This window comes from Eriocheir sinensis, chromosome 33, assembly GCF_024679095.1.
Source record: "Eriocheir sinensis breed Jianghai 21 chromosome 33, ASM2467909v1, whole genome shotgun sequence".
NCBI classification, from domain to species: Eukaryota; Metazoa; Arthropoda; class Malacostraca; order Decapoda; family Varunidae; genus Eriocheir; species Eriocheir sinensis.
The window spans coordinates 7026518-7054045 of record NC_066541.1 but is presented as its reverse complement, the minus strand read 5'-3'; the positions used below and the strand labels follow the sequence as shown (position 1 = coordinate 7054045).

The following is a 27528-nucleotide window of genomic DNA, read 5'->3' as shown; positions in this document are numbered from 1 at the left end:
ACACTAATAATTAAACCTTTCAACGGTAACTATAAATAAATGTAGTTATTGGAGTGGAGGAGACAGTTTTTGGGTCGGGAATCGGAAAACATGAGGCCAAGTACGATAATCTGGTAACGTTGTCCCCCCCCCCCTCTCTCTCTCTCTCTCTCTCTCTCCCGTAGGTTGGCCATGATCGCTCAAATTCTTGGAACTTTTTTCATAAGCGAATATCGCGAAATATTTGCCCGACGGTCCGTATTTCACAGCAGCTGCCTCACCCTTGCCTTCCCTCCCTCCCTCCGTAGCCTGCCGCCCCACCAGCTCTCCTCCAGCGCCCTGCTCCCCGACACCCCCGACACAGAGGGCATGGGCGGGCTGGGCGGGCTGGGCGGCTTGGGCGGGATGGATGTGGCCGCGGATCTGATACGGTCGCGCCAGCCCCCGCCGCCCTCCTTCTGGGACTGTCTTGTGTCCTGCCACGACCGTCTTGGCCAGCGGCTCGCACGGAAGAGGGTAAGAGAAAGGGTTGTGGGCTAAGAGAAAGGGTTAAAAGGGTATGGCAAAAGGTAAGAGAAAGGGTTGTGGGCTAAAAGAAAGGGTTAAAAGGGCATTGCAAAGGATAGGCGAAAAGGTTGTGGGCTAAGAGAAAGTGTTATAAGGGGATGGAAATGGGTAAGAGAAAGAGTTATGTGCACGGGAAAGGGTAAAATGCCTGTTGAGTGCACGGAAAAGGGTAAGAGAAAGGGTGAAGTGCACGGAAAAAGATAAAATAAAGGGTTGTCAAGGGCAGAAAAGGTAAGAAAGTGCACGAGAAACGGTAAGAGAAAGGGTTGTTAAGTGCATGGAAGAAGGTGAGAGAAAGGGATGAAAATGAACGGAAAAGGGTAAGTTACCCAACTACTAATAATCAACAACTAATCAACCAACCGACTGACTGTCGGTTGGTTAATTAGTTTCGATAGTTAAATAGTTAGTTAGTTAATTGGTTAGTGAGCTAATCAAGTAGTTGGTTAGTTAGTTCTTCTGTATTAGCTTTGTATGTAAAGTATGAGGCTTTTTTTTCAGAGAAGGAAGCAACTCAAGGGCAAGAATAAATAAAAACAAAAAATCCCGCTAGTTGTTGAGCCATTTTTCTGCAGCAGTTAATCAAACTAAGATATTATTCTACAACTACTCCTTTTTTATTCATTTATTCCCTCTCTCTTTTAGACTGTTTTACCCATGTATTGTTCCTGTATTTTTTCTTCCACTTGCTATTTTTACTTTTAATCTCATGTCATCAATCAATCAATCAAAATATAAGTCTTTTCTTCATCTGTTTCCTCTTATTTCGGCTCTTTCTGATATATATATATATATATATATATATATATATATATATATATATATATATATATTTATATATATATATATATATATATATATATATATATATATATATATATATATATATATATATATATATATATATATATTATGCTTGCTGCTATTTGCTTGTAATCAGATTAACGGTAATTCTTGCTTTTTAATCTCACGGCATCAATCAAAATTAGGATACGGAATATGTGTTTCTAGTCTTTATTTTCATCTGTTTCCTCTTATTCCAGCTCTTTCTGATATGTTTGTTTTCTTACAATTTCTCTTCTGTTTGTTGTTCTTCGCTTGTGACCAGACTAACGGTGTCCATGTGCGCTTTGCTCGGGAATAAGCATGACATAACCAAGTCCATTTGATACCGTCAGTCAATCGTCACTAGAATATTTTCGACAGACAGAGGTCAGAGATATTCTAGTGGCAGTTAAGAATATGAAATGGACGAGGTCAGATCATACAATGCGTAGAGTTGACAACAGACAAAGAAAAATGCAGTGACAATCCAGGACCTGTAGAAGTTCGGGCAGACCGCGAACCAGGTAGAGAGATGAAGTTTGATTATTTGGTAGAATATGGAGTACACTTAACATCAGAAAGGTGGAGAACGTTGGGAAAGGTCTTGTTCTGCATTGGGAAAAGAATAGCCAATAATAGTCTTAATACTAAACTAATCATAGTCAGGTCGTACCATGCGTAGAACAGACAAAGAAACAAGAGTCCAGGAAGAGAAGAAGGCAGGGCAGACAGAGACCCAGGTGGAAAGATGAAATTTACTTATCTACTAGAATATGGAGCACACTAACCATCGGAGGTGGAGAACGTTGGGACAGGCCTTGATGTTGCAGCGGCCTAATAGCAGCTGATGATGTTGATGATTAGAAGAGGGCTAGTTGACCGGAAGCTGGACTGCATGATTGGTCTTCAGCCCCGCGAGTATTAGCAGGGAGTAATACTTAACATCAGAAGTAAAGGACGTTGGGAAAGGCCTTTGTTCTGCAGTGGCTGATGATGTTGATGAGAGGCAGGGTAGTTAAGGCTGTGAGTGCACTTAACATTAGAAGTAAAGGACGTTGGGAAAGGCCTTTGTTCTGCAGTGCCTGATGACGTTGATGAGAGGCAGGCTAGTTGACCGGAGGCTGGGCTGCGTGATTGGCCTTCAGCCCCACGAGTTACCGCCGGAGGGGAGGCGGAGGGCAGGTGAGGAATGGCAGGTGGATCAGGGCGGGATGGGAGGCTGTTGGGCCGATACCTGAAGCCTCGTTTGCCTCGCTTACCGCCATTACCTGAGGGAGGCGCCTGTCTGTCCTGCTTTTTTCCCATCTTTTTTATGGAGAAAGAAGAAGGTTGGTTTGTTCTTTTTATCCCTGTCCTTTTTTTCTTTCTCTTTCACATCCCCCTTTTCTTCATTTTATCCTTGTCCTTTTTTTCTCTTTCACATCCCCCTTTTCTTCATTTTATCCTTGTCCTTTTTTTTCTCTTTCACATCCCCCTTTTCTTCATTTTATCCTTGTCCTTTTTTTTCTCTTTCACATCCCCCTTTTCTTCATTTTATCCTTGTCCTTTTTTTCTCTTTCACATCCCCCTTTTCTTCATTTTATCCTTGTCCTTTTTTTTCTCTTTCACATCCCCCTTTTTTTCTTTTTCTCTTTTTTTTTCTCATTGGACTGATTGTTTTGTTCTTTTTCTCCCTCTCTTCTGTTTTTAGTCTTGTTTTCTTCTCTCCTTTCCTCTTTTTTTTTAATTAATGTGATTTTTTTAAAGGACTGTTTTGTTCTTTCTCGTTGTTTTCTCTTCCACTTTCCTTTATTTTTCTCCTTTTTTCTTTTTTTACCCTGATTTTTATTTACCTTACCGTTAGTTCTCTTTTCCCATTCCTTTGTTTTCTCATTTCCTTCTGTTTTTTTCATCGCCGAGAAATAAATATTTAGTTTTTTTTTTTTGTTTGTTTTTACTAAGGACCATAAGGATTTTTCTTACCTATCATCTTTTTTTCACTTATCTTTTTTTAACTATCATCTTTTTTATTATCATCTTTTTTACCTGTCATCTTTTTCCACCCGGGGAAGATGGCGATGTTGTTGTTTTTCCTCTCCCAGTTTCCTTCCTACGTGTTTCCTCCTACCCTCCCAACTCCTCTTTTTACTGGGAGATAACTTTTTTTTTTTTATTGCTATGTGTATTAACAAGGGAAGTCGACTGTTGTGTTCCTTCTTTTTTTCTCCCTCCCATATTTTTTTTCCATTCTTTCATTTTTTTCTCTTTTCCGCCCCTCCATTTTTTTTTCTTAAACAGAACAGACCGATGTACTGTCCCTTTCCCCATCCTTTCTCTTTTTTATGTTCCTGCTAGTCTTTATTTATTTATTTGTTTATTGATTTATTTACTTTTTCTGCTAAATTGTTTATGAAAAATAGAAATAGGTAAAAGAGCTTAGAGGAATACAAAGGCTGGTATTCTTAAAAGCTTTCGGCTCTCACATCAACTATTTCCAAAGGCCAGTAAGGAGATCAGTCGGGTTCTAATGAGTGTTTTTAAGGTTCATGGTACAGAAGAAGTGTCAACTACCAGAAGGGTCGTAAATCTACCCCTGGAAATGCCCAAAACTCCTACGAAAGCCTTGTCAAATTTGAGTGTTAGGGCGCCGAAATGTTTAAGAATATGGCCAAAAGGTTGGAGTAGTGTTAGAGTCATTCCCCGCGTGATGAGCGGCGGGTACAGGTGTGTCGCGTGCCGGCAGGTGGAGCAAGGCGTGCGGCTCTACAACCAACAGAAGCACATGGCGGCCGTGAAGAAGTGGAAGCAGGCGCTGCGACGCATCAACAAGGACAACGACCGCTTCATCACGCTCGGCTACCTCAGTCAGGCACACCTGGACTGGGGCAGATACAGGTAATGCATGCTTTACTCTCCCTGCACACCCTCAACTATTACTGTCTACAATCTTCTGTTCTATATGCCTTTGGTCCTGACGATTCGGCAGTCAGTCAATAGGGTGGGGCACAGTGTACGGTGGGTCCTTCAGAGTATCGCGACCCTCTTACCTGAGTCAGAAACAATAAAAGTTACAGACGCGGAGTCGCGGACCACGGAACACAAACGCACTACGTAACGCGATGAGTCTGTAGCACCTCCTCAAACACAACTGTCTATACAATCTATACTCCCTTTATATCTATGTTAACGTCCTGGTAAGCCCCTGACGCCAGCCTCTCCTCCTCCAGAGAGATGCTGGACTTCGGGTTTCAGCAGCTGGACATCGCCAACGAGATGGACTCGCCGATGCTGCGTGCCGAGGCGTACCTCACTATCGCGCGGGCCAACGAGCGGCTCGGCAACCTGGAGAAGGCGGTGTCGTACTGCCGCCACTCGCTCTACAACCAGTGTGACCAGTCCCGCACCACAGGCTACGTGCAGCTGACCCTCGGCAACACCTACGTCACCTACTCCAGCTTCAGCAAGGCCATCGAGCACTACGAACTGGCCCTCAAGGTCTCAAGAAGCATCCACGACACGGCGCTCGAGCTGCAGGTGTACTGTGGGCTGGGCCACACTTTCTGCCTCCTTCAGGATTATGAGCGGTCCCTCTCGTTCAGCGCTAAGGCCTTCGAGCTCTCCAAAACCTTCCACATCCTGGACCTCAACTCCCGGTACCAGCGGCTGTCCCTGGTGACGCTGGCCACGCCACTCAGGAAGCTCGGCCGACTCCCCGAGGCGCGGGACTGCTGTCAGGTATGTTTTCCTTCCAAGTTTTATCTGTGAGGCTGCCGCGACACCCTCGGCTGTTACATAACGCTCCTGTGCATACTGTGGGTTTGTTTGCCATCTAAGGAGGATTAGGTCATCATTTGAATGAGGTTAGTTTTTTTTTTTTTTTTTTTTTTTTACGTTGTTGCCTATTGCGCCGGTAGGTATCTTCCCGGTGGGGCCTGATGGTCGGCCCAAGGCTTCTTCCAGGTGGGGCCTGATGGTCGGCCCAGCCCGTTCTGGCGCAGGCGAGTGTTTATAGTGGCGCCATCTTGCATTGGCTCATGCTGCCCCCTGGAACTCTTTCTTGATTCTTCTAGAGTCCGGGTTGATGGGTGGTCTTCAGGACAGCATGTGGGTAGTTTTAAGCCGCTCGGCGGTGACTGAAAAATCCGAGTGGTAGCGTGGGGATTCGAACCCGCGTCGTCCATCACACGGTGAATGTGGGCCCAGTACGCTACCACTTCGGCCACCGCCTACCCTAGGTTATTATTTGAAGTGGTTAGAGTACTCTTCAAATGCGGTTACATCATCATTGGATTCCTTCAGTTCGTGGCCACAGCAGCACGCGGACACTACGAAGAGGTTTAACATTTGTGTTACCTCCCAGGAATGGTAGACTTAACTCACCATCTCTTCTTGCCTGGCCACAGAACAACTTTAAAGTTTCCAAAAACAAGAAAACACGATATGTAGCCACACGGACTGAGCACGATTCTAAAGTCAGCACTTGAATGGGGGACAAGGATGCTGGGACAGGGAAATCACGTTAAAATCCCTGAAGCGTGTCGAGTCACTACCTCAGCAGACAGCAGATCGTCTGTATCCCGCATCAAACAGCTTTACGGATTATTAATGATGCTGAATAATTGAGTCCAGGTGAAGGCCCTCGCCATGGCAACGGGGACGCTGGCTTACCGCTGCCCGGCCCACCTGTGTGTGTGTGTGTGTGTGTATGTGTGTATGACCTTCCCCCGTGTTGCAGGACGCCCTCAAGTTGGCCCTGACGGCGGGTGACAGGCCTACACACGCCCGCTGCCTCGCCATCCTCGCCGACATCCACCGCCAGTGTCTCGACGTCCAGGTGAGTCCCAGACGTCTCCCCTACCTGGCCTTTCCACCTGTGTCTACCTGTTCAACTTGCCAGCCCTTTTTCTTCCCTTTTGCTCCATTTCTCCTACCTTCTTTCTTCTTACCTATCCGCCTATTTATCCCTCCTTCCTTATACATCCCTCTATCCCTCCTCTCCTTCATTACTTTCCTTATCCTCCCTTTTTTATCCTTCATGTCTTCTTTCCCTGTTCTTTGTATTTCTTTACTGCGGCGGCCTTTTTATTTCCTTTCCCTTTGCTCCATTTCTCCTTCCTTCGTTCTCCTTATCCACCTGTTTATCCCCCCTTCCTTATACATCCTTCCATCCCTCCTCTCCTTCATTACTTTCCTTATTCCTCCTTTTTTTTTATCCTTCCCTGTTCCAGCGGCCTTTTTACTTCCTTTCCTTCTGCTCCATTTTTCATTCCTTCGCTCTCCTTATCCACCTGTTTATCCCCCCTTCCCCCTCCTCTTCTTTATTCTTTTCCTCATCCCTCACATTCTATTTTTGCTTCCTTCCTTCCTTCCCTGTTCTTCTTTGCATTTCTCCATTCCTCCTTTCCTCTTCCTACCCTCATTTCTACTTTCTCTCCTTTACTCCTCCTCTCCTTCCTCATCTTCATCAATTCCTGCTTTCCTTCCCTCATTCTTCCTCTTCCTCTAATCTTTTCATTCTTCTCTTCCTTCCTTCCTCCTTTTTTCCAATCCTTCTCCTATTCCTTTCTTTCTTCCTTCCCTCATTCCCCCTCTTCTTCCAACTTTTCTTTCATTCCTTTCTTCCTTCTGCCTTCCTCCTTTTCTTCCTAGTCTCTTTTTTTCATTTCTTTCTCCTTTCCCATTCTCACTTTGGTTTCCTCCTCTCCTATTCCTACTTTCATTTCTTCTTTCTTTTCTTTCCTCCTCTCCTCCTTTCCTTAGTCCTCCTCTGCTTCATCAATTCCTTCTTTCCTTCCCTAATTCCTCCTTTTCTTTCAATCCTTTCTTCCCTCATTCTTCCTCTTTTTTCTATTCCTACTTTCATTTCTTCTTTCTCTTCTTTACTCCTCTCCTCCTTTCCTTAGTCCTCCTCTGCTTCATCAATTCCTTCTTTCCTTCCCTCATTCCTACTTTTCTTTCAACCCTTTCTTCTCTCATTTCTCCTCTTCTTCCAATCCTTTTCTCATTCTTTTTCCTTCCCTCATTTCTTCTTTACCATTCTCCTCTTCATCCTCTTCTTCCAACCCTTCTCTCATTCCTTTCCTTCTTTCCTCTTTCCTCATTTTCTTCTTACTCTTCTCATTTCTTTTTTCCTTCCCTAATTTCTCTTTTACCATTCTCACTTTGCTTTCCTTTCTTCCTTCCTTCCTCCTCTTCTTCCAACCATTCTCTCATTCCTTTCCTTCTTCCCTCATTCTTCATTTCTTTGTTCCTTCCCTCATTTCTCCTGTCCCACTCTCAGTTTGCTTTCCTTCCTTCCTTCCTTCCTTCCCTCACACCTTCCACTCCGGGCTGTCCTCTCTGGCACAAGGTGAAGAGCTTTCTAAAGTTTTCTTATATTGGATTTACATTTTCCCTGAATTTCCATAACTAAGTAAATCCCTCATGCTATTCTTCTATCACAAAATCTTTCCCTGCATTTTGCTTATTACCAAGGGATCTTCAGACCCTCTAATACAGGAGTTGTGCTTTATTAATTTATTTATTATTTCTATTATTATTTATTATTTGACTGATTCATTATGAGTCTGGTTTCTTGGCCAAAAGCTCTCATTCAGTATTTGATGAGAAAATTCCTCCCCACTTTTTAATTTTTTTTTTATGAATCTGAGAGGCAGTGGCTGAGTGGTCTGCATATGGGTGCCTCTTAAGGCCCCACCGTTGCCTCCTCTTTCACTTATTATCCCCTTCCTTATTCTCCCTCTAACACAGAATCCCCATTTTTCCCTTACCACACACCCTTTGCCCCATACAGTTTCCTTCATTCTTTCCTCTTATCTCCATAACTTACTAGTGTCTTGTCACCATTTACTACTTCCTCTCCGCCCATCGCCCACTGCCTATAATTTCCCTTCTTTAACTTATTTCCTGTGTGCACAATATACATCTTTTCCTTTCTCCTGCCTTTGGACTCTACTATACAGAACACAACTACAGCAGACCCTCCATTTAGCAAGTTTTTTTAAAGGATCTCATCAGTCATCATAATATGCCCTTATCCTGACTCCTTCACACACACACACTAATAAAAAAGTCCCATCAGTCCCAAATCGATAAATCTCATTGAAATAACACCTCCATTTTGCTCATATCTCTTTGGTACTTGTCTGGCGTTGAATAGAGGAGCCACTGTATTAGCCCGGGGTTGAAAATTTAATATGCTCCCTAATTTAGTCCCCCTTCCCCTCACCCAGCACAATCAAGTCATCCCCCTTCCCCTCACCCAACACAATCAAGTCATCCCCCTTCCCCACACCCAACACAAACAACATAAAGCCTTTCCCCATACCCTTCAGCCAAGCTAGCCACCTTCCCCCTACCCAACACAATCTTTTGGCACAGCGGGCGTACAAGCGCTACGAGGCAAGCATGCAGCTGATGGTCCACATGGAGGATCGCTACGGCCAGCTCATCGCCCACAACGGCATGGCCAAGACGCTGGGGCTGATGCGGCGGCAGTCCAAGATCTGTGACTGCCGGCCGCTGGAGATCAACAACAAAGTGATTGACCTCGCCTCCTCTCTCGGCTGTAAGGTGTGTGGCTCTGCCCTGACTGACCTTCCCCTTTTTTATATTTACAAGAATAGGAGACAAACCATGGACTCCTCTTTTGGCCACTCATCTACACACTCTTTTATTGGGGTAGTGATTAGGAGGCTTTTTTCAGTTATTTTTTAGCCCTTGAGCTGCTTCCTTTACTGTAAAAAAATAGATAAAAAAATAAGATGAACTACTGCTTCTATGTATCTAACAGGGAAAGTGAACAGATCAAAGGCTAAGAGAGACTGATATGTAGTTGCTCTATTTTTCTCCAGCTGACAGGAAAGAGAAACTGATCAAGAGTTTAGATAAATAAGCAGTATCATTCTTTCTCCAGATACTAAAAAGAGGAAACAAATCAAGGGATAAGAAAATCAGATGAACAATTCCTCTCTCCTTGAGCTAATAGCCAATAGAGACTGATCAAAAACCAGAAAAATCCTTAATGAATGCCCCATCTATCTTAAACTTTCTGTGGCACAGCTCAGTCTAAAATCAGAAAAATTAATAATACTTTATTTCCCTTCCATCTTTCTTTCAGTTCACCTTTCTTCTTTACACACACAAACAAATATTGATAGTTATTCCCCCTCTCCACCTCCTTTCAAATCACCTCTCTCCTTCACACACATCCTTAGCTAGAAGAAATGCTAATACTTTTTTTCCCTCTCCATTTCCTTTCTATTCGTCATCTTCCCTTACACACAGATCAGCCAAAAATATGAAAAAAATAATAACACTTTTTTTCACCTCCATCTCCTCTCTATTCACCTTTCTCCCTTACACATAAATCAGCCTAAAATATGAAAAATCTATAATAATTTTTTCCCCTCAGTTTCCTTTCCATTCACCTTTCTCCCTCACGTACAGCTCATCATGCGGTCGGCCCACCTTCGCCTGGCTGAGCTCTATCGCATCCTCAACGACGATCAGAATGATTCCCTTCAGGTGCGTCTTGCAGCGTGCCTGGCGGAGGAGATGGAGCTGATCTGTGGGGTGTGCCAGGAACGCTATGGCGACCAGGGGGGCAACTCCCTTGAAGCGCTCCCCTGCTCCCATATCTTCCATTCCAAGTGAGTGTGCAGCTCTTTTTTTAATATTTCCCATTCCAAACAAGCATGAAGTCAGTAGGATGACAGCTACTTGTTTTGTTCCTATTACAAGTATTCCTTTCAAGTGGGGGTATATTTATTTAGGGCTATGGTTTCTTTGTCCTCACCTGTTCTTGCTATATTACTTTCAAGGCAGCATAACATCTTTAGGTTCTCTTTGCCCTTGTTGCTTAGTATTCTTAATGCCATTACCTGTTCCCAGTCATGGCTCATACCTGTCTCATCCCCAGGTGTGTGAGAGATCTAATGGCATCGAGTGACCGCAAGAAGAAGAAACGTATCTGCCCGGACTGCCGGAAATCGCTCAATTCCCGCCTCATGCTTATCTGCTACGACGAACTAAAGTCTGCCTGCAATGACGGCCGCGTGCCCACCTTCCCCCGCTATCACCCCTCGCCCTGCTCAGACGACCAGCCCCTCTGATACTCAACCATCCAGCCTCCGTCAACACTTAAGGAGGACCTCTGCTTCTGGCTATTCTGCTGTACGTAAACCCGGCAAGAGGGGCGGCCTGGTGCCTGAGGCTGCAGTTGAAGGCCTGCCTGTGCTGGGACAGACAAGGTGGTGCCCAACACATGTCCTGGGAAGGTTCAGAGATCGAGCTTACAAGAATCCTGAAATATTCCTCTGACAATCAACACAGAATAGAATCACTGTGTCAGGTTTGGAGTGGTGGTGGCTGTGAAGGAGTTGCTGATGCTGCCACCTTCATCACCTCCCTTTGGGTCATGATGCAGACTCAAAATGGTGATGTGATTACAAAGGGCAGAAGTGCACCTCAGTCTTGCCTCTGGTTCTTGTGCTCGCTGCTGAACCGCTGCTGACTTCAACGTAAGGCTGACACGAGGTTGGTCTCGTGTTGCTGCTAACAAACTGCCAGACTTCATAGCTTAGAGCAGTCTTTGGGGAGCCAGACTGCACAGACTCTATACAGTGTTGACATTCTTGTTGCATATTCTTAAGGAGATTAGATGTGTATAAATAAAACTCTTGGACTTCCTCCTTATCACGTGGAAAAGTTGTGCTGTATTTTCACACAAAACTAACCTTTGGAAAACTGACCTAACACTAACACTCCAAGCAAATACCAAGTGATAAGAGCTGACAAAACTGTCAGATGCTCTACTCTGTTACTGTTACGTTATAATTGTTCTTCTGCTGTGAGAACTGTCAAGTGGCAATACATAATTGGTAAGGGCCTTGACAATCACTAAGTGGAGCAAGATGGTGTATCGACTAGACGTGTGTTACCAAGAGCTTGAATCAGTTTGTGGCTCAGCTGATAGGAGCTGTTTGTTCTTGCTGTTTCAGCTTCATCAGACCGGCAGTTATGACAGCAAAACAAACATGAAAACACTGATTTTCTGACTGATTAGCCAGGACAAAGGAACACGGAGGTTCAAGCAATGCATGTCTTCGGCTGAACTCATACCTGCAGCAAAGCCCACCAACACAAGAAGGAAGGAAGGAAATAACTGAGGATCAACCAGCTTTGGGACCTTTTGGTAAAACATTCCTATGGTCTCTTTCTTTTATTGGGTAATCAGAATAGCTACATAAAGAGCAATCAAATTATGTATATATTTTTTCTTTGTAGAGGGTAGCTTCTTTGAGGTCAGCAGGTGATCAAGGTTGTGGCAAGACAGACAAGCCCCTCAATGAGAGAGCCTACAGTCTTTTCTTATCTACATGTTTACCTTTTCCCCTGAGTGTCAATCATAGCTATTAATGCTTTTTTGGAAGTGCTGTTACCTCAATTGACACCTTGTTGCTGCGGCTGCTACTGCTGAAACTTTAGATCAGTACCAGTCTTTTTTTGTGTATGTGACAAACAAGTCCAGCTGAGGGCCAGATAAAAACAATGCCTGCTACATGCTGCTCCTATGGGACAGTAGGAGTTCATGGAGTATTTTTATGCAAATGAAGGCAGGACAGTCTGGCAGCAACTTTTGGTTCTGTTGGGTAAGCTTTTTGTCTTTTCACAGCTGGTGGCACTGAGAGGGTTGTTCGTTCCTATGGAAAAAAACTGTACTTAACTAATTTGTTAGTCATAAAGGCCACAGCAAGTGGAAAACATTTTATATGATAATCTGCTTTAGTCATTAAAAGAATATGCATAATGGGTAATTAATAAGTAAGTTAAAGTGTAACGCAATCATGTTAAGCTTCACAGAGGGCAGTTAGTTCAGTCATGTCAGTGTGACACAGCTGGAAGGCATCAGGTACAGGAGACTCATCACGACAGGCCACGTTTCCCACTATATATACACTGTATGGCAAATGTTGGAAGAATATCTATTCTTGTATTTTCTTATTAACAATGTGTTGAATGCCTGCTGTGTAATTACTGTACTGCAAGAATACTCCAGTGACACAGGTTAACTAACTAAACACCACACACATTATTGGTCCTGTATCCGGGCAGCGGCGTGCCAGCGGCAACGCCTGAACACTCTGCTCTGCTGCAGGGGAGCCGCTGTGACTCGCGAGGAGACTTGTGGCACTACAACAAGCTATGCACTTCCTGATGTGTGCTAACTATCATCCCACTCTTGCTACATCAATGTGACTGAAGACCATAACATGTGCATCACATTATGCAAAAGGAAAAGTACTCGTGTAGTCAATGTGCATTTCTTGGTGAAAAAAAATTAGGCCACAGGTATGAGCAAGGCAGGTGCACCAATAATGCATATCTTGTGCAGAATGGCATGCAGGAAAGATCCTTTGACATGGCTCACTGCACAACACACTGACACGTGCACTCTCTATGCAAACAACATGAGTAATTTGGTGCTCAGCCTCTCCATGTTTGCACTGTGCCCAGCCTTGTGCAGCAACACTCACACCCACACAACACAGGCAGTGAGAGGTGCAGCATTTGTGTGTTAGGGTGTCTTGTAAGGCGCTTGAGAGTTGTATGAGTGATTCCTGAGAGAAATTTTTTCTGTCTGTTAGAAGCAGGACTCCCCATGCAGGCACACACACACAAGTTGGCTGGAGGGGCTGCTATGTGGGGACTGGGGTCTGGGCAAGGGTATGGGTGCCCACAGGGGTGTTGAAGGGGAAGGACAAGTATGTTGTAGTCCCAGAGGTGCTTTAAGGGGCTGCCATGGTTTGTTAAGGGGACAGACGGGTATGTGGGCAGCCCCTGAGGTGGTGAGGGACTGCAACATGGTGTGAGAGAGATGGCAGGTGTGTGAGTGGCTCCAAAGGTGCTTTGGGGGCTATCATAAAGTGTAAAGGGGACAGGCAGGTGTGTGGTGTGCAGGGGAGGGACAGGCAGGTGTGTGGTGAGGGGGAAGGACAGGCAAGTGTGTGGTGTGAGGGGTCAGGCAGGTGTGTGGTGTGAGGGGACAGGCAGGTGTGTGGTGTAAAGGGACAGGCAGGTGTGTGGTGTAAAGGGACAGGCAGGTGTGTGGTGTAAAGGGACAGGCAGGTGTGTGGTGTAAAGGGACAGGCAGGTGTGTGGTGTAAAGGGACAGGCAGGTGTGTGGTGTAAAGGGACAGGCAGGTGTGTGGTGTGTAAAGGGACAGGCAGGTGTGTGGTGTGCAGGGGAGGGACAGGCAGGTGTGTGGTGTGAGGGGACAGGCAGGTGTGTGGTGTAAAGGGACAGGCAGGTGTGTGGTGTGAGGGGACAGGCAGGTGTGTTGTGTCAGGGGACAGGCAGGTGTGTGTCGTAAAGGGACAGGCAGGTGTGTGGTGTAAAGGGACAGGCAGGTGTGTGGTGTAAAGGGACAGGCAGGTGTGTGGTGTAAAGGGACAGGCAGGTGTGTGGTGTAAAGGGACAGGCAGGTGTGTGGTGTAAAGGGACAGGCAGGTGTGTGGTGTAAAGGGACAGGCAGGTGTGTGGTGTAATGGACAGGCAGGTGTGTGGTAAAGGGACAGGCAGGTGTGTGGTGTGAGGGACAGGCAGGTGTGTGTGTAAAGGGACAGGCAGGTGTGTGGTGTAAAGGGACAGGCAGGTGTGTGGTGTAAAGGGACAGGCAGGTGTGTGGTAAGAGGGGGCAGGCAGGTGTGTGGTGTAAAGGGACAGGCAGGTGTGTGGTGTAAAGGGACAGGCAGGTGTGTGGTGTGAGGGGGCAGGCAGGTGTGTGGTGTAAAGGGACAGGCAGGTGTGTGGTAAGAGGGGGCAGGCAGGTGTGTGGTGTAAAGGGACAGGCAGGTGTGTGTGAGGGGCAGGTGTGTGTGTACAGGGACAGTCAGGTGTGTGGTGTAAAGGGACAGGCAGGTGTGTGGTGTAAAGGGACAGGCAGGTGTGTGGTGTAAAGGGACAGGCAGGTGTGTGGTGTAAAGGGACAGGCAGGTGTGTGGTGTAAAGGGACAGGCAGGTGTGTGGTGTAAAGGGACAGGCAGGTGTGTGGTGTGAGGGGGCAGGCAGGTGTGTGGTGTAAAGGGGCAGGCAGGTGTGTGGTGTAAAGGGACAGGCAGGTGTGTGGTGTGAGGGGGCAGGCAGGTGTGTGGTGTGAGGGGGCAGGCAGGTGTGTGGTGTAAAGGGACAGGCAGGTGTGTGGTGTAAAGGGACAGGCAGGTGTGTGGTGTGAGGGGGCAGGCAGGTGTGTGGTGTGAGGGGGCAGGTGTGTGGGGTGTATAGGGACAGGCAGGTGTGTGGTGGACAGGGACAGGCAGGTGTGTGGTGTAAAGGGACAGGCAGGTGTGTGGTGTGAGGGGACAGGCAGGTGTGTGGTGTGAGGGGGCAGGCAGGTGTGTGGTGTAAAGGGACAGGCAGGTGTGTGGTGTGAGGGGACAGGCAGGTGTGTGGTGTAAAGGGACAGGCAGGTGTGTGGTGTGAGGGGACAGGCAGGTGTGTGGTAAGAGGGGGCAGGCAGGTGTGTGGTGTAAAGGGACAGGCAGGTGTGTGGTGTAAAGGGACAGGCAGGTGTGAGGTGTAAAGGGACAGGCAGGTGTGTGGTGTAAAGGGACAGGCAGGTGTGTGGTGTAAAGGGACAGGCAGGTGTGTGGTGTGAGGGGGCAGGCAGGTGTGTGGTGTGAGGGGGCAGGCAGGTGTGTGGTGTAAAGGGACAGGCAGGTGTGTGGTGTGAGGGGGCAGGCAGGTGTGTGGTGTAAAGGGACAGGCAGGTGTGTGGTGTAAAGGGACAGGCAGGTGTGTGGTGTAAAGGGACAGGCAGGTGTGTGGTGTAAAGGGACAGGCAGGTGTGTGGTGTAAGGGACAGGCAGGTGTGTGGTGTAAGGGACAGGCAGGTGTGTGGTGTGAGGGATTGGCAGGTGTGTGGTGTGAGGGATTGGCAGGTGTGTGGTGTGGGGGAGGGACAGGTGTGTGGTGTGAGGGGGAGGGACAGGCAGGTGTGTGGTGTGAGGGGGAGGGAAAGGCAGGTGTGTGGTGTGAGGAGGAAGGACAAGCAGGTGTGTGGTGTGAGGGGGAGGGATTGGCAGGTGTGTGGTGTGAGGGGGAGGGACAGGCAGGTGTGTGGTGTGAGGGGGAGGGACAGGCAGGTGTGTGGTGTGAGGGGGAGGGACAGGCAGGTGTGTGGTGTGAGGGGGAGGGACAGGCAGGTGTGTGGTGTGAGGGGGAGGGACAAGCAGGTGTGTGGTGTGAGGGGACAGGCAGGTGTGTGGTGTGAGGGGGCAGGCAGGTGTGTGGTGTAAAGGGACAGGCAGGTGTGTGGTGTAAAGGGACAGGCAGGTGTGTGGTGTGAGGGGGCAGGCAGGTGTGTGGTGTGAGGGGGAGGGACAGGCAGGTGTGTGGTGTGAGGGGGAGGGACAGGCAGGTGTGTGGGGGCTGTCACCAGGTGTGTGGGGGAGGGACGGGCAGGTAATCTGTGGCTCCTACTCTGTATCGAATCCAAAGTGCCAACAAACTCAAAATTCCTGCAAAGGATGTTGTGGCAGCTACTATAATATTTAAGACTTGCCAGAAACATGAAATAAGCATATTTTTTCTAAGCTGTGTAATGTAACACTGGAGAGCACTAGTCTGTGTATGCCTGGTCTGAGCTTGACTCCTGGTAAGTGGGCGAGTCCTCATGATTAGAGGTAATAAGATAAAATAATATTTTACCAAGTTTTATATATATAAGCTATATATATAAATGGTTGCTATGAAGCCTTGGTAATCATTCCAATGTGCTCAAGATGCTGTGTTCAGCACTTTTGTAACAGTAGTTGATGATCTTTGAAATACCTCATGGTATGTATATTCCCCTATCCAATACTAATTTGTGATCATAATATATCAAAAATACTTTATATGCACTATCTACGTATCAGCAATACTATTACTGATCTGAGGTTACTGATAGAGGGTAACTACTATCTTTTGGTCTCTACTATTAACATTAATTTTACTTAATATTAGCTCAAGTTATGTAGTTTACAGTCAGGCTTTGTTACTCCCCCGCTTCAGCTGTGCTCAGTATACTCTCGTCTGCTAACTGCTGATCTGCTGATTTCTAGACACCCCATGTAGGGCCTTCAGTCACATATGATTTCTTGAGGTGTGCGAGTTAACTGTTGCCAGCAAATGAACAGTTTCGATGAGTTCACCGTATGACTGTAACCTTTGTGGCATATGTAGGTTTTCACTGCCCTCCTCTGCTACCCATGTACGATGTGATGGAGGATGTTGGGGGTGAGCTGAGGGGTGACATGAGAGGGAGTGAGGCATGGTGGAGCAGAATGCTTGTGAAACTTTTTTAGAATGTGATGAAAGGATATGATGAGTTGTGATAAGACTCAAACAACATGCGGGTCTATTTGATGTGTTGTGATGAGACTCAAGAAACATCTCAGTCTATAATGATGAAAACAATCTGAAGCCACACCATATATTGCTATGTGGACTAGCTAAAAATGCTTCTCTTTGCTCAAACCTCACAATCACTACACCTTCACCTATGGCTCTAAATAATTTCATATTATGCCGATAAATATTAACATTCTTATCATTATACCCATCATCTGCATTTTAAATAAAAAGGAAACACCTGGAGATACATATTTCAAGTTTGTGTAGACATTCTTCAGTCTTTTCATCCCTGCTAGAAATCATTTCCAATTTGGCCAAGAGTTAAGAAATCTATGAATTATTTGTCTTCCTGCCCCTGCTGGTTCACCCTAACTTCTAGAGAGACAATCAAACACTTCCTAGATGGTGGAGTTAGGGAGAGAGAGACAAAACAAAAACCAGAGAATGATAAAAGCAGGAGAGGAGAGAGATAGCTATGGAGAGGGAGCAATCATTCCTTTGTCTCATGGCACAGTAGCAGCAGGACTCTTGCCACCTTAGTGTCCCAAGGTTGTGTTTCTGGGCCCCAGGAGGCCATGCTTGGTGCACCTCCTCGGCACCTTTGTGCAGGGCTTACAGACTTTGTGTCAGGGTTTATATTTCCTGACTCTGGCAACGTTTTCCTGTATAGGGCTCATCTCAAAAACTTTTTTTCTCCCAGGAGTTTCGCAAGAGTGTTATGTACACATTTAAATCTGTAAAGGTCAATAATCTTGTATTCTCCAGCCTTCATATGTTCCAAAGTGTAGCTTTATAAATAATTAAAAATTTATTTGTTTTTGCATTGCCATTGTCTTTGCAAGACTTTGTTCCTTAAATAATCCCCAAACTAAACAAAACTAGACATCACAGGAATAATTTGGGTCTCGCAAATGACTTAATTTACCAACACAATAATATGAAAACTCTACAAGATCATTCGCAAAATAATTTAAAGTATTTTGTTCTTTTGCTCTCAAATAAGACATTCAGTTTCATATTAAAGTTGGTCATGATTATAAATATTTAAAAATAATTGGACATTCAAAAAATAAATATATGGTTAATAAACATATTTAATTAAAAATGGTTCGGTCAACAATGCCTGACATGAACAGTTGGTCCGCCGAGAAGCCTTACAAACACGAAGAGACTGTACGTACATGGTCCGCCAGATGAGGGTCTAACGCCTCTCAACTTCAGGAACCCTTCTTGTTATCCTGTGTTTTTACCCGGCAGTTCTGCATCTCATATATCTGAAAGTTTGGGAGTCACAATAAAGCATTTTTTTTTTTCACAAAGTATATTAATCCCAACTAATATTTTGGTAAGGAAAAGTACACTTTATATAATTCTCAGCAACCCTGTTAATCATATGAAATATAAGACTAATGTTTTAGCCAGGAAAAAGTTATTTACTTCCTTCTCTGCCAACATATCAATCCTGAAGTGATGCTCCCCCCAACAAGCATCAGAGGATATTTACCACTCCAAACTGGCATACTGTACCTGAATGTAGGACTCCGTCAAGGTCAACATCTGTGGCTCTATCTCCTTGACGTGGAGGTCCTGCAGCTCATACCACTTGGCAGTGCCCTGGGGAAGGAAGACACAACTCATGACTCACTATTACAAGCACTCCATACATTTGCATCATGTACATGCTTATTTCTATCAATCTATTCAATCTGTTCTATCATTGTAGCTTTCCTCAAGGGGAGAGGCCATAGAAGAGGCAGCTTGTTCTTTCCCTGTTCCGGCACTTCCTGTCAGCACACTCAGTCCCTAGCTTGCCAACTCATCCACTCTACTGATCCATTCCACTGGTGGTCTACCCCTGACACCCCTTCCCTCAGTCCTGCCCTTCTATATTCCCTTCTTAACTTGTATATTTTTCTTTCAGATATAGATACACCTTTGAAAAAAAGTTAATATAAAAAAAAATCTACTGTGCCACAAACAGACTGGGACAGATAATTTTTAGTACAGGACAGCACAGAGACGCATTGGCCATACACATGAAAAAAATAATATAAGTAAATGAACAAAACAATGGGTGAGTCAGTGGCTTCTATCTACCCATCCATCTACAGCTCTGATGCCCTGCTCCTTCCTGGCATCTGCCCTGCACACCCCACACTACTTGAAGGGTGAGTGAAGTACCTTGTGCAGGATGTGACATCGGTACGTCCCAGACTCCGGCTCTCCGTCATGCACGATGTTGGCGACCAAGTCATACACAGGCTCAGGATGGCGTGCCTTCACCTGTAAGTAGTATAAAACACACTCACGGTTAGGGAAGGTGCACCTTTGAAAAGAATGTGGAGGCACCCACAGAGTTTGTGGCTTGAGCATGCCAGAAGGTACTTAGGAGGAGAAGGGGTCTGCATGTAGACTTGCCTGGAGGGACCCTGGGGCTTGGCATTGTAGGGTAGGCGAGGCGACACGCTCCATTGATTGATGATTGGTAGGGTATGTATGCTAATTGGTATACACACACAGTTGAGCTATGGAAACTAATTGGTACACACACACACACACACACACACACACACACACACTTGGTGAGTGAGGGTGCTGAAGGAAGAAGAAGGTATTATGTAGTAGGGTATGTGTCCCCAAAAACAAGTGTATGGGAGTTGCAAGAATATGAACAAATGATACAAGACATTAGAGAAACTGTATTAACACAGTGAAAAACATCCCAGTGGTGTTCATTTGGGATGATACAAGACACGGTGAGTTGCCTGGATGGAATGCTGAGGAAGTGTGAGAGAATAATTATAATGGGTAATTTCAACCGCAAGGAGGTGGAATGGGAAGACTGGCAGACGCAGGGAGCAGACGAGACATGGGGGGAAGACTCCTGCAATTGGCAATGGAACATGTGCTGACTCAGTGGATCAAGGAACATACTAGATTCGGGAAAGAAGGCGAGGCATCAAGACTAGACCTGGTATTTAGTAAGGAGCCGGAAATATTAAAAAATCTTAAAGTAGATTGTCCAATAGCGAAGAGTGACCATGCGGTTGTGGAATTTGAAGTATCAGAAAAGAGAACGATTGACCGAAAAGAGGATCACAAAATTGGGAGAAGTAACTACTGTAAGGCAGACTTTGTTAGCATGAGAACCTTTTTTGAAAATGCAAAATTGGAGTGGGCTGTACAAAGCCAAGAGTGCACAGGACAAGTGGGAGGAGTTTTTAAAAGCTATATAAAGAAGCCGAAAATAGATATGTCCCCAAGGTAACCAAAAAGGATGTTGGTAAAAAGGAGTGGTTTAATAAGAGATGTGAGACAGCTAGAACGAGGAAAGAGGAAGCTTGGAAGGGATTGAGGAGATGAAGAAGAATCATCACGTGGAACGATTTCAAACAAGCAAGGAATGAATATACAAAGATTAGAAGAGAAAAAAAAGGAAATATGAAAAAGATATAATAGACAAGTGCAAAGACCAACCCAAACTATTCTATAGACATGTGAATAGCAAATTAGAGAATAGAGAAAAATCAATAAACTGAAAATGGATGAAACCACATATGAGGACCCAGCAGAGATGGCAGAGAGCTTCCATTGAGTTTTCACAAAAGAAGAATTTGTACAACCCCTGGGCCAGGAAAGAGGAAGGGTTATGCAAGAGATACAGTTAACGGTGCAGGAGGTCAAGGAAAGTTTGAACAAGCTGGATGTGAGAAAGGCGATGGGGCTGGATGGAGTATCAGGGTGGATCTTGAAAGAATGTAGTGAACAACTTACAGAGAAACTTCACTCCATAATGAGTGCCTCCCTTTTGGACCCATTACATTACAGACCGGTATCACTCACCAGTGTGGTTGTGAAGATATGTGAGGGACTGGTTAAAAACAGGTGGTCGAATTTCTTAGAAAGTGAGAAAATTACCTAGGATTGCCAGTTTGGATTCAGGAGGGGGAGATCTTGGGTCACCAACTTGTTGTGCTACTACTTAAGGGTGATAGATTTAATACAGGAGAGAGAAGGCTGGGCAGATGGAGTGTACCTGGATTTGAAAAAGGCATTTGACAAAGTACCGCACAGAAGACTAATTTGGAAAATTAAAAATAGGGGTGGAGTGGGTGATGGACTGATTAAGTGGCTGGAGGACTTCCTAACAGGGAAATGAGAACAATAATCAGGGACAAGGTTTCCAACTGGTGCCCTGTGATGAATGGAGTCCTGCAAGGTTCGGTGTTGGCACCAATAATGTTTGCTGTTTATATAAATGATATGGTGGACAGAGCGTCCAGCAATGTGAGTTTGTTTGCAGATGATGCAAAACTATTGAGACGAGTGAAAAATGTGAAGGACTGTGAGGCATTGCAAAAGGACCTGGATATAATATGGGAGTGGAGTGATACATGGCAGATGGAGTTTAACCTTGGGAAATGTAAAAAAATGGAGTTTGGCAGGAGTGGCAGAAGATGTGAATATGATTATAAGATGGGAAGTAAGATAATATGCAGAGGAATGGAGGAAAAAGATTTGGGAGTGACTGTCTCAGAGAACATGTCACCAGACAAACACATCAACAGGACAACAGGACAAACTCTGAATTTGCTGAGGAACATAAGGATGGCATTTGTATACTACTTGGATGAGGAGATGATGAAGAAAATAATAGTCACAATGATAAGGCCAAGGTTAGAGTATGCAGCAGTGGTCTGGTCTCCTCACAAGAAGAACATAAGGAAGCTGGAAAGAGTGCATAGAGTGGCAACTAAGATGGTACCGGAACTTCGAGATCGGACTTATGAGGAGAGACTCAATAGCATGGGGCTCACAACCCTGGAGAGAAGAAGAGAAAGAGGAGATCTGATAGCGGTGTACAGGGTGGCGAGCGGAGTGGAGCATTTGGACAGAGAGGACCTGTGTGTGTGGAACAAGAGAGAAACAAGAGGACAAGGAAAGAAGTTGACGGCGACCACGTGTAGGAGAGATGTGAAAAAGTTTAGCTTCCCAAACAGAAGCATTGAGCTATGGAATAGACTGGAGGAGGAGGTGGTTTGTGCAAGAAACATTCATGATTTTAAGGAAAAGTTGGATGAGAGTGGATATGGAGACGGGACAGCGCAAGCATAGCTCTTTTCCCGTATGTCACAACTAGGTAAATACAACTAGTAAATACACACACACACACACACACACACACACACACACACACACACACACACACACACACACAGTTGGGTATGTATCCTGATTAGTATACCACCATGGGTGTCAAGAACTGCCTGGGAGAACCCTGGAGGACCGTGCTGCACACATACACACACACACAGTTAGGTTCTGTTTACTAAATTGTTGCTCCAATCCAATTCAATCATTCATTCATATCAGGAATACTAATGAAGATGGAGCTGAGGTATGAAAACTAATTATTGTCAAAAGCAAGATTAATAAACATTTTCAGTAGGTTTAGCAGGTGATGCTCCGGACCTGAGATTTTATGCTGCACTAATTCAAGTATAGAGATCATTTTCATTAATGGAAAAAAGCAAAGTATAAGTTATTTTACATCATGCACAAAAAGTACAATAATAAACTTTTTTCTAAAGTTAAAGAGACAAATTAAGGCCATACACAAAAGTAAGAAAAAAATATTATGTACACTCCAAAGATTCTGCTCATCATCATCAAGCAACAAAGAATACTAGAGGAAAAAAAAGTCATAATAATCGGCTTAAAAATAAAAGAAAAACTTCTTCCCTTACCTCATCAGTCAGATACTCAGAGAGGTCAATGTTCTTCACAGGGAAGTTAACAATGGTTGGATTCTTCTCAATGTAGAAAGTGTTCTTTGTAAACCTCTGAAAGAAGCCAAAAGTGCTGGTGAGGAAGGTTGTATTCACACCTCCATTCATGTCTTATCCATCAAGGTTAGACCACTGTTTCATATCACATACTCATTATCATTACACTTTGGATAATGTTCAAGGCAGTGAGTTCTGACCTTGTGGTAGAGGATCAGGTAGGGAGGAAGTCCTGTAAGTTGGAACTTCTTGAGAATACTTTCCTTGTAGGTCTGATACTCCTTGCCTTGCTTGCCGTCAAACTTACTCAGCAGGACGTACAAGCTCACCTGAAATTAGCATGTGTACGTGTGGGCATGTGTGTACAGGGTATTTTTGTACAAATTTATACACCCCATTTCAATCAGAACCCATCTTAGAAATAATACAACTGAAAAACTAAGCTGAAATATGAAAGTGCAAGTCAAATTTCTTTTTATCAATCTGCATTCTGTCATCATTTCATTTTCATGGATCAACTCATTTTTTTCTAGCTTTCTTTTCCTGAAAAGAAAGCTGGATGATGTACATGGATTAGGAAAAGTATCCTATGAGGACTGAAGACAAGTCAATGCAAACTTCATATTTTCTATGCGAGAATGACCTTCTATTCTAACCTGTGGAATGATGTTTTCCTTCTTCTCATCCTTGAAGAGAGGTGGCTGAGGCAGGTCACAGGTAAGGTACAAGAAGGGGGACTCCTCCATCTTCTCATGGTACTCCTCTGTCTGCAGCAGGCGGTTCCGTTCTTTCTCGTCAATCTCCACCGGCAGGATCTGAGGAGGCCACCAGACTGATGGGTTTGTGTTCTATGCTCACCACTTTGAAGCATATGAGGTGTTTTATGGTTTCAGAGGTTAAGGATGTGGGATTTTAGTGCAGTTTCAATTGAGTAAGAATGAAAGAGTGGCCGAGTTGTACATTTCAACAGGCAATCTTAGAACATACTTCAGGCCCAAACTATTCTAAAACACCCTGTCCTAGCCTGATGTAGTTCCGTCTAACTTGCCCTTGCTCAACTTGCTGTAATCTATCCCAACCTGACCCAAATCTAACCTAACCTTATGTGTGTTTGTGGTGTAGTGGTCAGAATGCCTATCTGCATACAGGGTCTGGATTAGATCCTGGCCTGGGCAATCAGTGTCCAGGTTATCAATCAGTTCACCTCCCTATCTGGCTGGTCAACAAATGACTATTTGGGGAATCTGGGGAGGATAAACTGTGGTGACCCAGATGTCCCTCAAGCCTTGTTCTTACCACCACAGGTTCAAGGGTCATTGAGACAGAGAACATGCATAGCTTAGCATATGCCCCCAATTTTACCTACCTGTTTTAGCCTGACCTATCCTAACTTGCTGTGGTCTAACCAAACCAAGTCGAGTGCCAACCTTCTGTGAGGAGATGCTCATGGTGCCCCTGAAGCAGCGGTTAATGATGGTGCTCTTCCTCTTGGGTGTCTTGAGGCCCAGGTGCATAGAGTTCAGGATCCAGGAGAGAATCTGAATGGCATCTCCCTGCACTGTGAACTGGAATTTCTTCTTACTGCACGAAACAACTGCCTGGAAGAAATGATGATGATGATGATATTGTCATAAACAGAGATACTGCTTAAAGCTGACTAGAATGGAAAGCCACTGCAAGAAGAAAATAAAGGCAATGATAATGACAAAAATCTTAAATACTCCGAATTCAACAGTCTATAATCCTCACCACAACCAAGACCATAAAAGACTCCCTTGGTCTTACAGAACACAGAAAAGACTATAAACAAAAGTCTAAGCAGTGTTCCCCAACCTGGAGCATCTCATGGGGTGAGACATGGGCCTTGAAGTTCCTCGGGTTCCACAGTTTGCGCACCAACTCCCCAAACCTGGTGATGAGCGGGAACATGGCCAGTCCTTGTGTGCCGGGGGCGTGGTGGATGTGGCTGTAGTTGCTTGGGTCGAGGAAGTAATTTCTGAGTGGCGTGATATTTGATAACGCCTAAAGAGTAAAAAAAATATTTGTTTCAAGAAATTGTAGCCTGAAAGTGATAGAAGTACAAATTTGTGATCTTTAACCCTTTCATTGCTAAACGCTCGCAGCGAGCGTTAGGCGTATTTGCTGGTGGTGCTAAACGCTCGCTGCAAGCTTATCTCGCACTCAAATCTCCTGCGTATGAGAGTGTTCCAACACTAATTCTCACAACACAGGATTTCCAATTGAGTGGGTTCACTAAATTTAGTGAAAAATCATATCAGCCCAGCGCGGCAAATCTACGGACGAGTAACTGGTGGATGTTCTTCCCCAATATAGTGGCATTTTTGCATAGCTTCACCTATCACCTGACTGATTCTTTGACCAAACAGTTGTAAATATTGCAGTTGGCAATACTCCCTTGACAGAATCTGAAGGAGAGATGTCTGCAGCTCCCTCAATATGGCTGATCATCCCGCACGGACCGACATAAGTGTTAACATTCAACACTCCCTGAATGTGCATGTATGTTTGCAAGAGAGACATACATAACCGACTCCTATAGATCTGGACCTCCTCTTTCCAATGGTGTTTTTGGTTTTTAGCTGTGATGAATAGTTTTTGAGATACAGAGGTTAAAAGAGACCCCCATTTGGCTGCCCGACTGTGCCTGAGGGGATAGTCATGTCCGCACCGCGCACAAGGAAAGGGTGAATAATACTATCTCAAAAATATTATAATACACAATCATGGAAACTTTCATTAAGAAGGTAAAAGAATAAGGTACATCAGATATAAGATGACAAAAAAAGTCTTGGAGTTCTACCTGTAATACCACATTGCAGTAATCATTGGCTTTGATGTTATTAAGACCAACAATACCAGGCAGGTACAGAGTCCCGTCATAGGCACGGCTCATCTTACTCTGCTTCACCTTGTGCAGAATGTAGTCGCGGGAAAACGTGGGATTTACAACAAAGATGATATCACTCAGTGAGGAATCTGAGGATGAACACAAAGTAAATGTGTTTAGTATTGTTAACACATGCATTATACTGTATAAAACACAACGATGGTAAATAACTTTGTTCAGTACTTACCAATGATCTCGTAATTATCTGGCAGACAGTAGAAGCGGAGTGTCTGGAGGTTGAGGTACACATGGTGTGCATCTGACACACTGTGGGTGTATGCGTGTGTGTTGGGGCCACGGCCTTGGGAGGAGAAAGACAAAGAACATTAGCATTATCTAAAGATTCCATTAAACCATCAGCACATTGCCTTCAAAACTGTTTCTTACGGGAATCAAGGATGTATTGCAAAACTTTGGAAACATAATTATGTACCATAACAGTGAGTCAAGTATTCCTTCAAATTGGTTGAAAGTACCTCACGTAGTGACAAAGTATACCTTACCTAGGCAGTTACATTAATGGTAGGCTTTTGCATCCATTATGTTAACATTCAGTTCTAGACTAAAGAAACACAACCAAGCAATGGAACTTCATAACCTACCTCACTACCCCAAGATAATGTACAAAATAGACTATAATCATTGTCTAGAGAACCTCCTCACCTTGGAAGTACTTGCCACACACAAGACAGGCATACACGTTGATCCTGGAGAGGGACACGCTGCACAGCTTCTCAAAATCAAAGTCTAGCATGTGGCGGTTGATGGTGTCAAGGTATGGGCAGAGGCGGGACTTCTTCTCTGAAAGGGTACGTGATTTTGTAAAGAAAAGTTGTTGCCTACTATAGGAGATGGAGCCAACCAAGTAATACCGGTATTAGTAAAAGAACAGGTGTGCAGTCAGGATTTGTAGGTTAATATTATGGAGCACTTGGCTCCTGCCATGGTTCTGTTTACTGCCTCCATAAAGACCATGCCAAACTGAGCCTAATCAATACAACCCACTGGGCTAAGTTACTAATACAGTGGGACGAGGTTACTAATCTGGATGGGATTGGACTAACAACTTCATGGCAAAGGGTTACCATCCACAAATAAGTTACACTAGGAGGGAAGGATTGGTTTGTTGAGCAATTAGTCTATATATTTGATTTTCACTCTCAACATTTTTTTTTCCTTGTTCATATAGGGCCACTGTTTGGAGTTAAAGGCTGGATGCCCGGCCTAATGTTACGCGGCAGCACTTAGGTTTAAAGCGCCTCACTCGGTTCTTAACTTTCACATCTTGACACTCTGAGGGCCATATTCTTAAACATTTCGATGCCCATGCACACATATTTGACAAGGCTTTCAAAGGTGTTTTGGGTATTTTCAGGGGTAATTCTTATAACCCTGGTGGTAATCTAACCCTTCTTCTGTACCATGAACATAAAAAAACATGTATGAAAAATTGATTAATCCCTTTTTCAGACTTTGAAAATAATTGATGTGAGAGGCGGCAGCGTCTGAGAATACCGATCTTGGATTGCCACCGTGTTATTTTGCTCGTCTATCTGTTATCAGTCCTCTACATGGTAGATATGACCTAACTACGTCCATTTCACAATCTCAACTGTCATAAGAATATCTCTGAACTCTGTATTTTAGTGACAATATAAAACGGACTTGGTTATGTCATATGTCTATTCCCGAGCAAATACCAACCTCTAACCCACTAGACCACTGCACCCCACAGCCTACAGTTGATGACATGGCTTTAGGATTACCACTGAAACAAAAATAACCAGAAGCATGTTTGGGGTTTCTCCTTCTGATTACACATTGAGGAAAGTGAGTAAAGAAAGCCAATAAAGAAAAACTAAATAAGATGGATGCAAATCTCAACTTGCACAAAAAAAGTTAAAACTAAAAACAGAAGCAGAAAAAACAAAAAAACTAAATAATATGGATACAGGAAAATCAAATAAGATGGATATAAATCTCAACCTGACTTTCTTTGCTTCTTAACTAGGTCTTCTTACACAATTTATAAACTATATCAAAACAAAGAACACACACACACACACACACACACACACACACACACA

General features: G+C 44.5%; 2 protein-coding genes and 1 long non-coding RNA gene across 11 annotated transcripts in view; 2 read left to right on the top strand and 1 right to left on the bottom strand.

The window, feature by feature from the left end:
• Window positions 1–11383, top strand: part of LOC127006658 (43 kDa receptor-associated protein of the synapse homolog) — a 101840-nt gene extending 90457 nt beyond the window's left edge. For all 3 annotated transcript variants that reach the window (XM_050876822.1, XM_050876820.1, XM_050876821.1), the window contains 7 exons: window positions 288–495; window positions 4094–4245; window positions 4578–5085; window positions 6086–6184; window positions 8731–8922; window positions 9799–10001; window positions 10271–11383. In XM_050876822.1, coding sequence (XP_050732779.1) covers window positions 288–495; window positions 4094–4245; window positions 4578–5085; window positions 6086–6184; window positions 8731–8922; window positions 9799–10001; window positions 10271–10463 — 1555 coding nt within the window. In that variant the 3' untranslated portion in view covers window positions 10464–11383. The remainder of the gene's footprint in view (window positions 1–287; window positions 496–4093; window positions 4246–4577; window positions 5086–6085; window positions 6185–8730; window positions 8923–9798; window positions 10002–10270) is intronic.
• Window positions 11384–11521: 138 nt separating this feature from the next.
• Window positions 11522–27528, bottom strand: part of LOC127006661 (U4/U6.U5 tri-snRNP-associated protein 2-like) — a 38843-nt gene continuing 22836 nt past the window's right edge. For 2 of the 4 annotated variants that reach the window (XM_050876828.1, XM_050876824.1), the window contains 11 exons: window positions 26105–26242; window positions 25629–25742; window positions 25355–25530; window positions 24367–24555; window positions 23961–24131; window positions 23190–23348; window positions 22734–22862; window positions 22495–22590; window positions 18929–19030; window positions 18275–18361; window positions 17824–18021 (listed from right to left, as the gene is read on the bottom strand). In XM_050876828.1, the coding sequence (XP_050732785.1) occupies window positions 17965–18021; window positions 18275–18361; window positions 18929–19030; window positions 22495–22590; window positions 22734–22862; window positions 23190–23348; window positions 23961–24131; window positions 24367–24555; window positions 25355–25530; window positions 25629–25742; window positions 26105–26195 (1371 nt within the window). In that variant the 5' untranslated portion in view covers window positions 26196–26242 and the 3' untranslated portion in view covers window positions 17824–17964. Of the gene's footprint in view, window positions 12067–17823; window positions 18022–18274; window positions 18362–18928; window positions 19031–22494; window positions 22591–22733; window positions 22863–23189; window positions 23349–23960; window positions 24132–24366; window positions 24556–25354; window positions 25531–25628; window positions 25743–26104; window positions 26243–27528 lie in introns of those variants that run through there. The other 2 variants (XM_050876827.1, XM_050876825.1) reach the window with 2 other exon arrangements.
• Window positions 12073–14180, top strand: LOC127006663 (uncharacterized). Of its 4 annotated transcripts, none has more exons than XR_007759691.1 (3): window positions 12073–13404; window positions 13662–13686; window positions 14157–14180. It is a non-coding gene; the product is annotated as an uncharacterized LOC127006663 (long non-coding RNA). The 4 variants fall into 4 exon arrangements; XR_007759690.1 differs by lacking the exon at window positions 13662–13686 and adding an exon at window positions 13612–13636; XR_007759689.1 differs by lacking the exon at window positions 14157–14180 and adding an exon at window positions 14032–14055.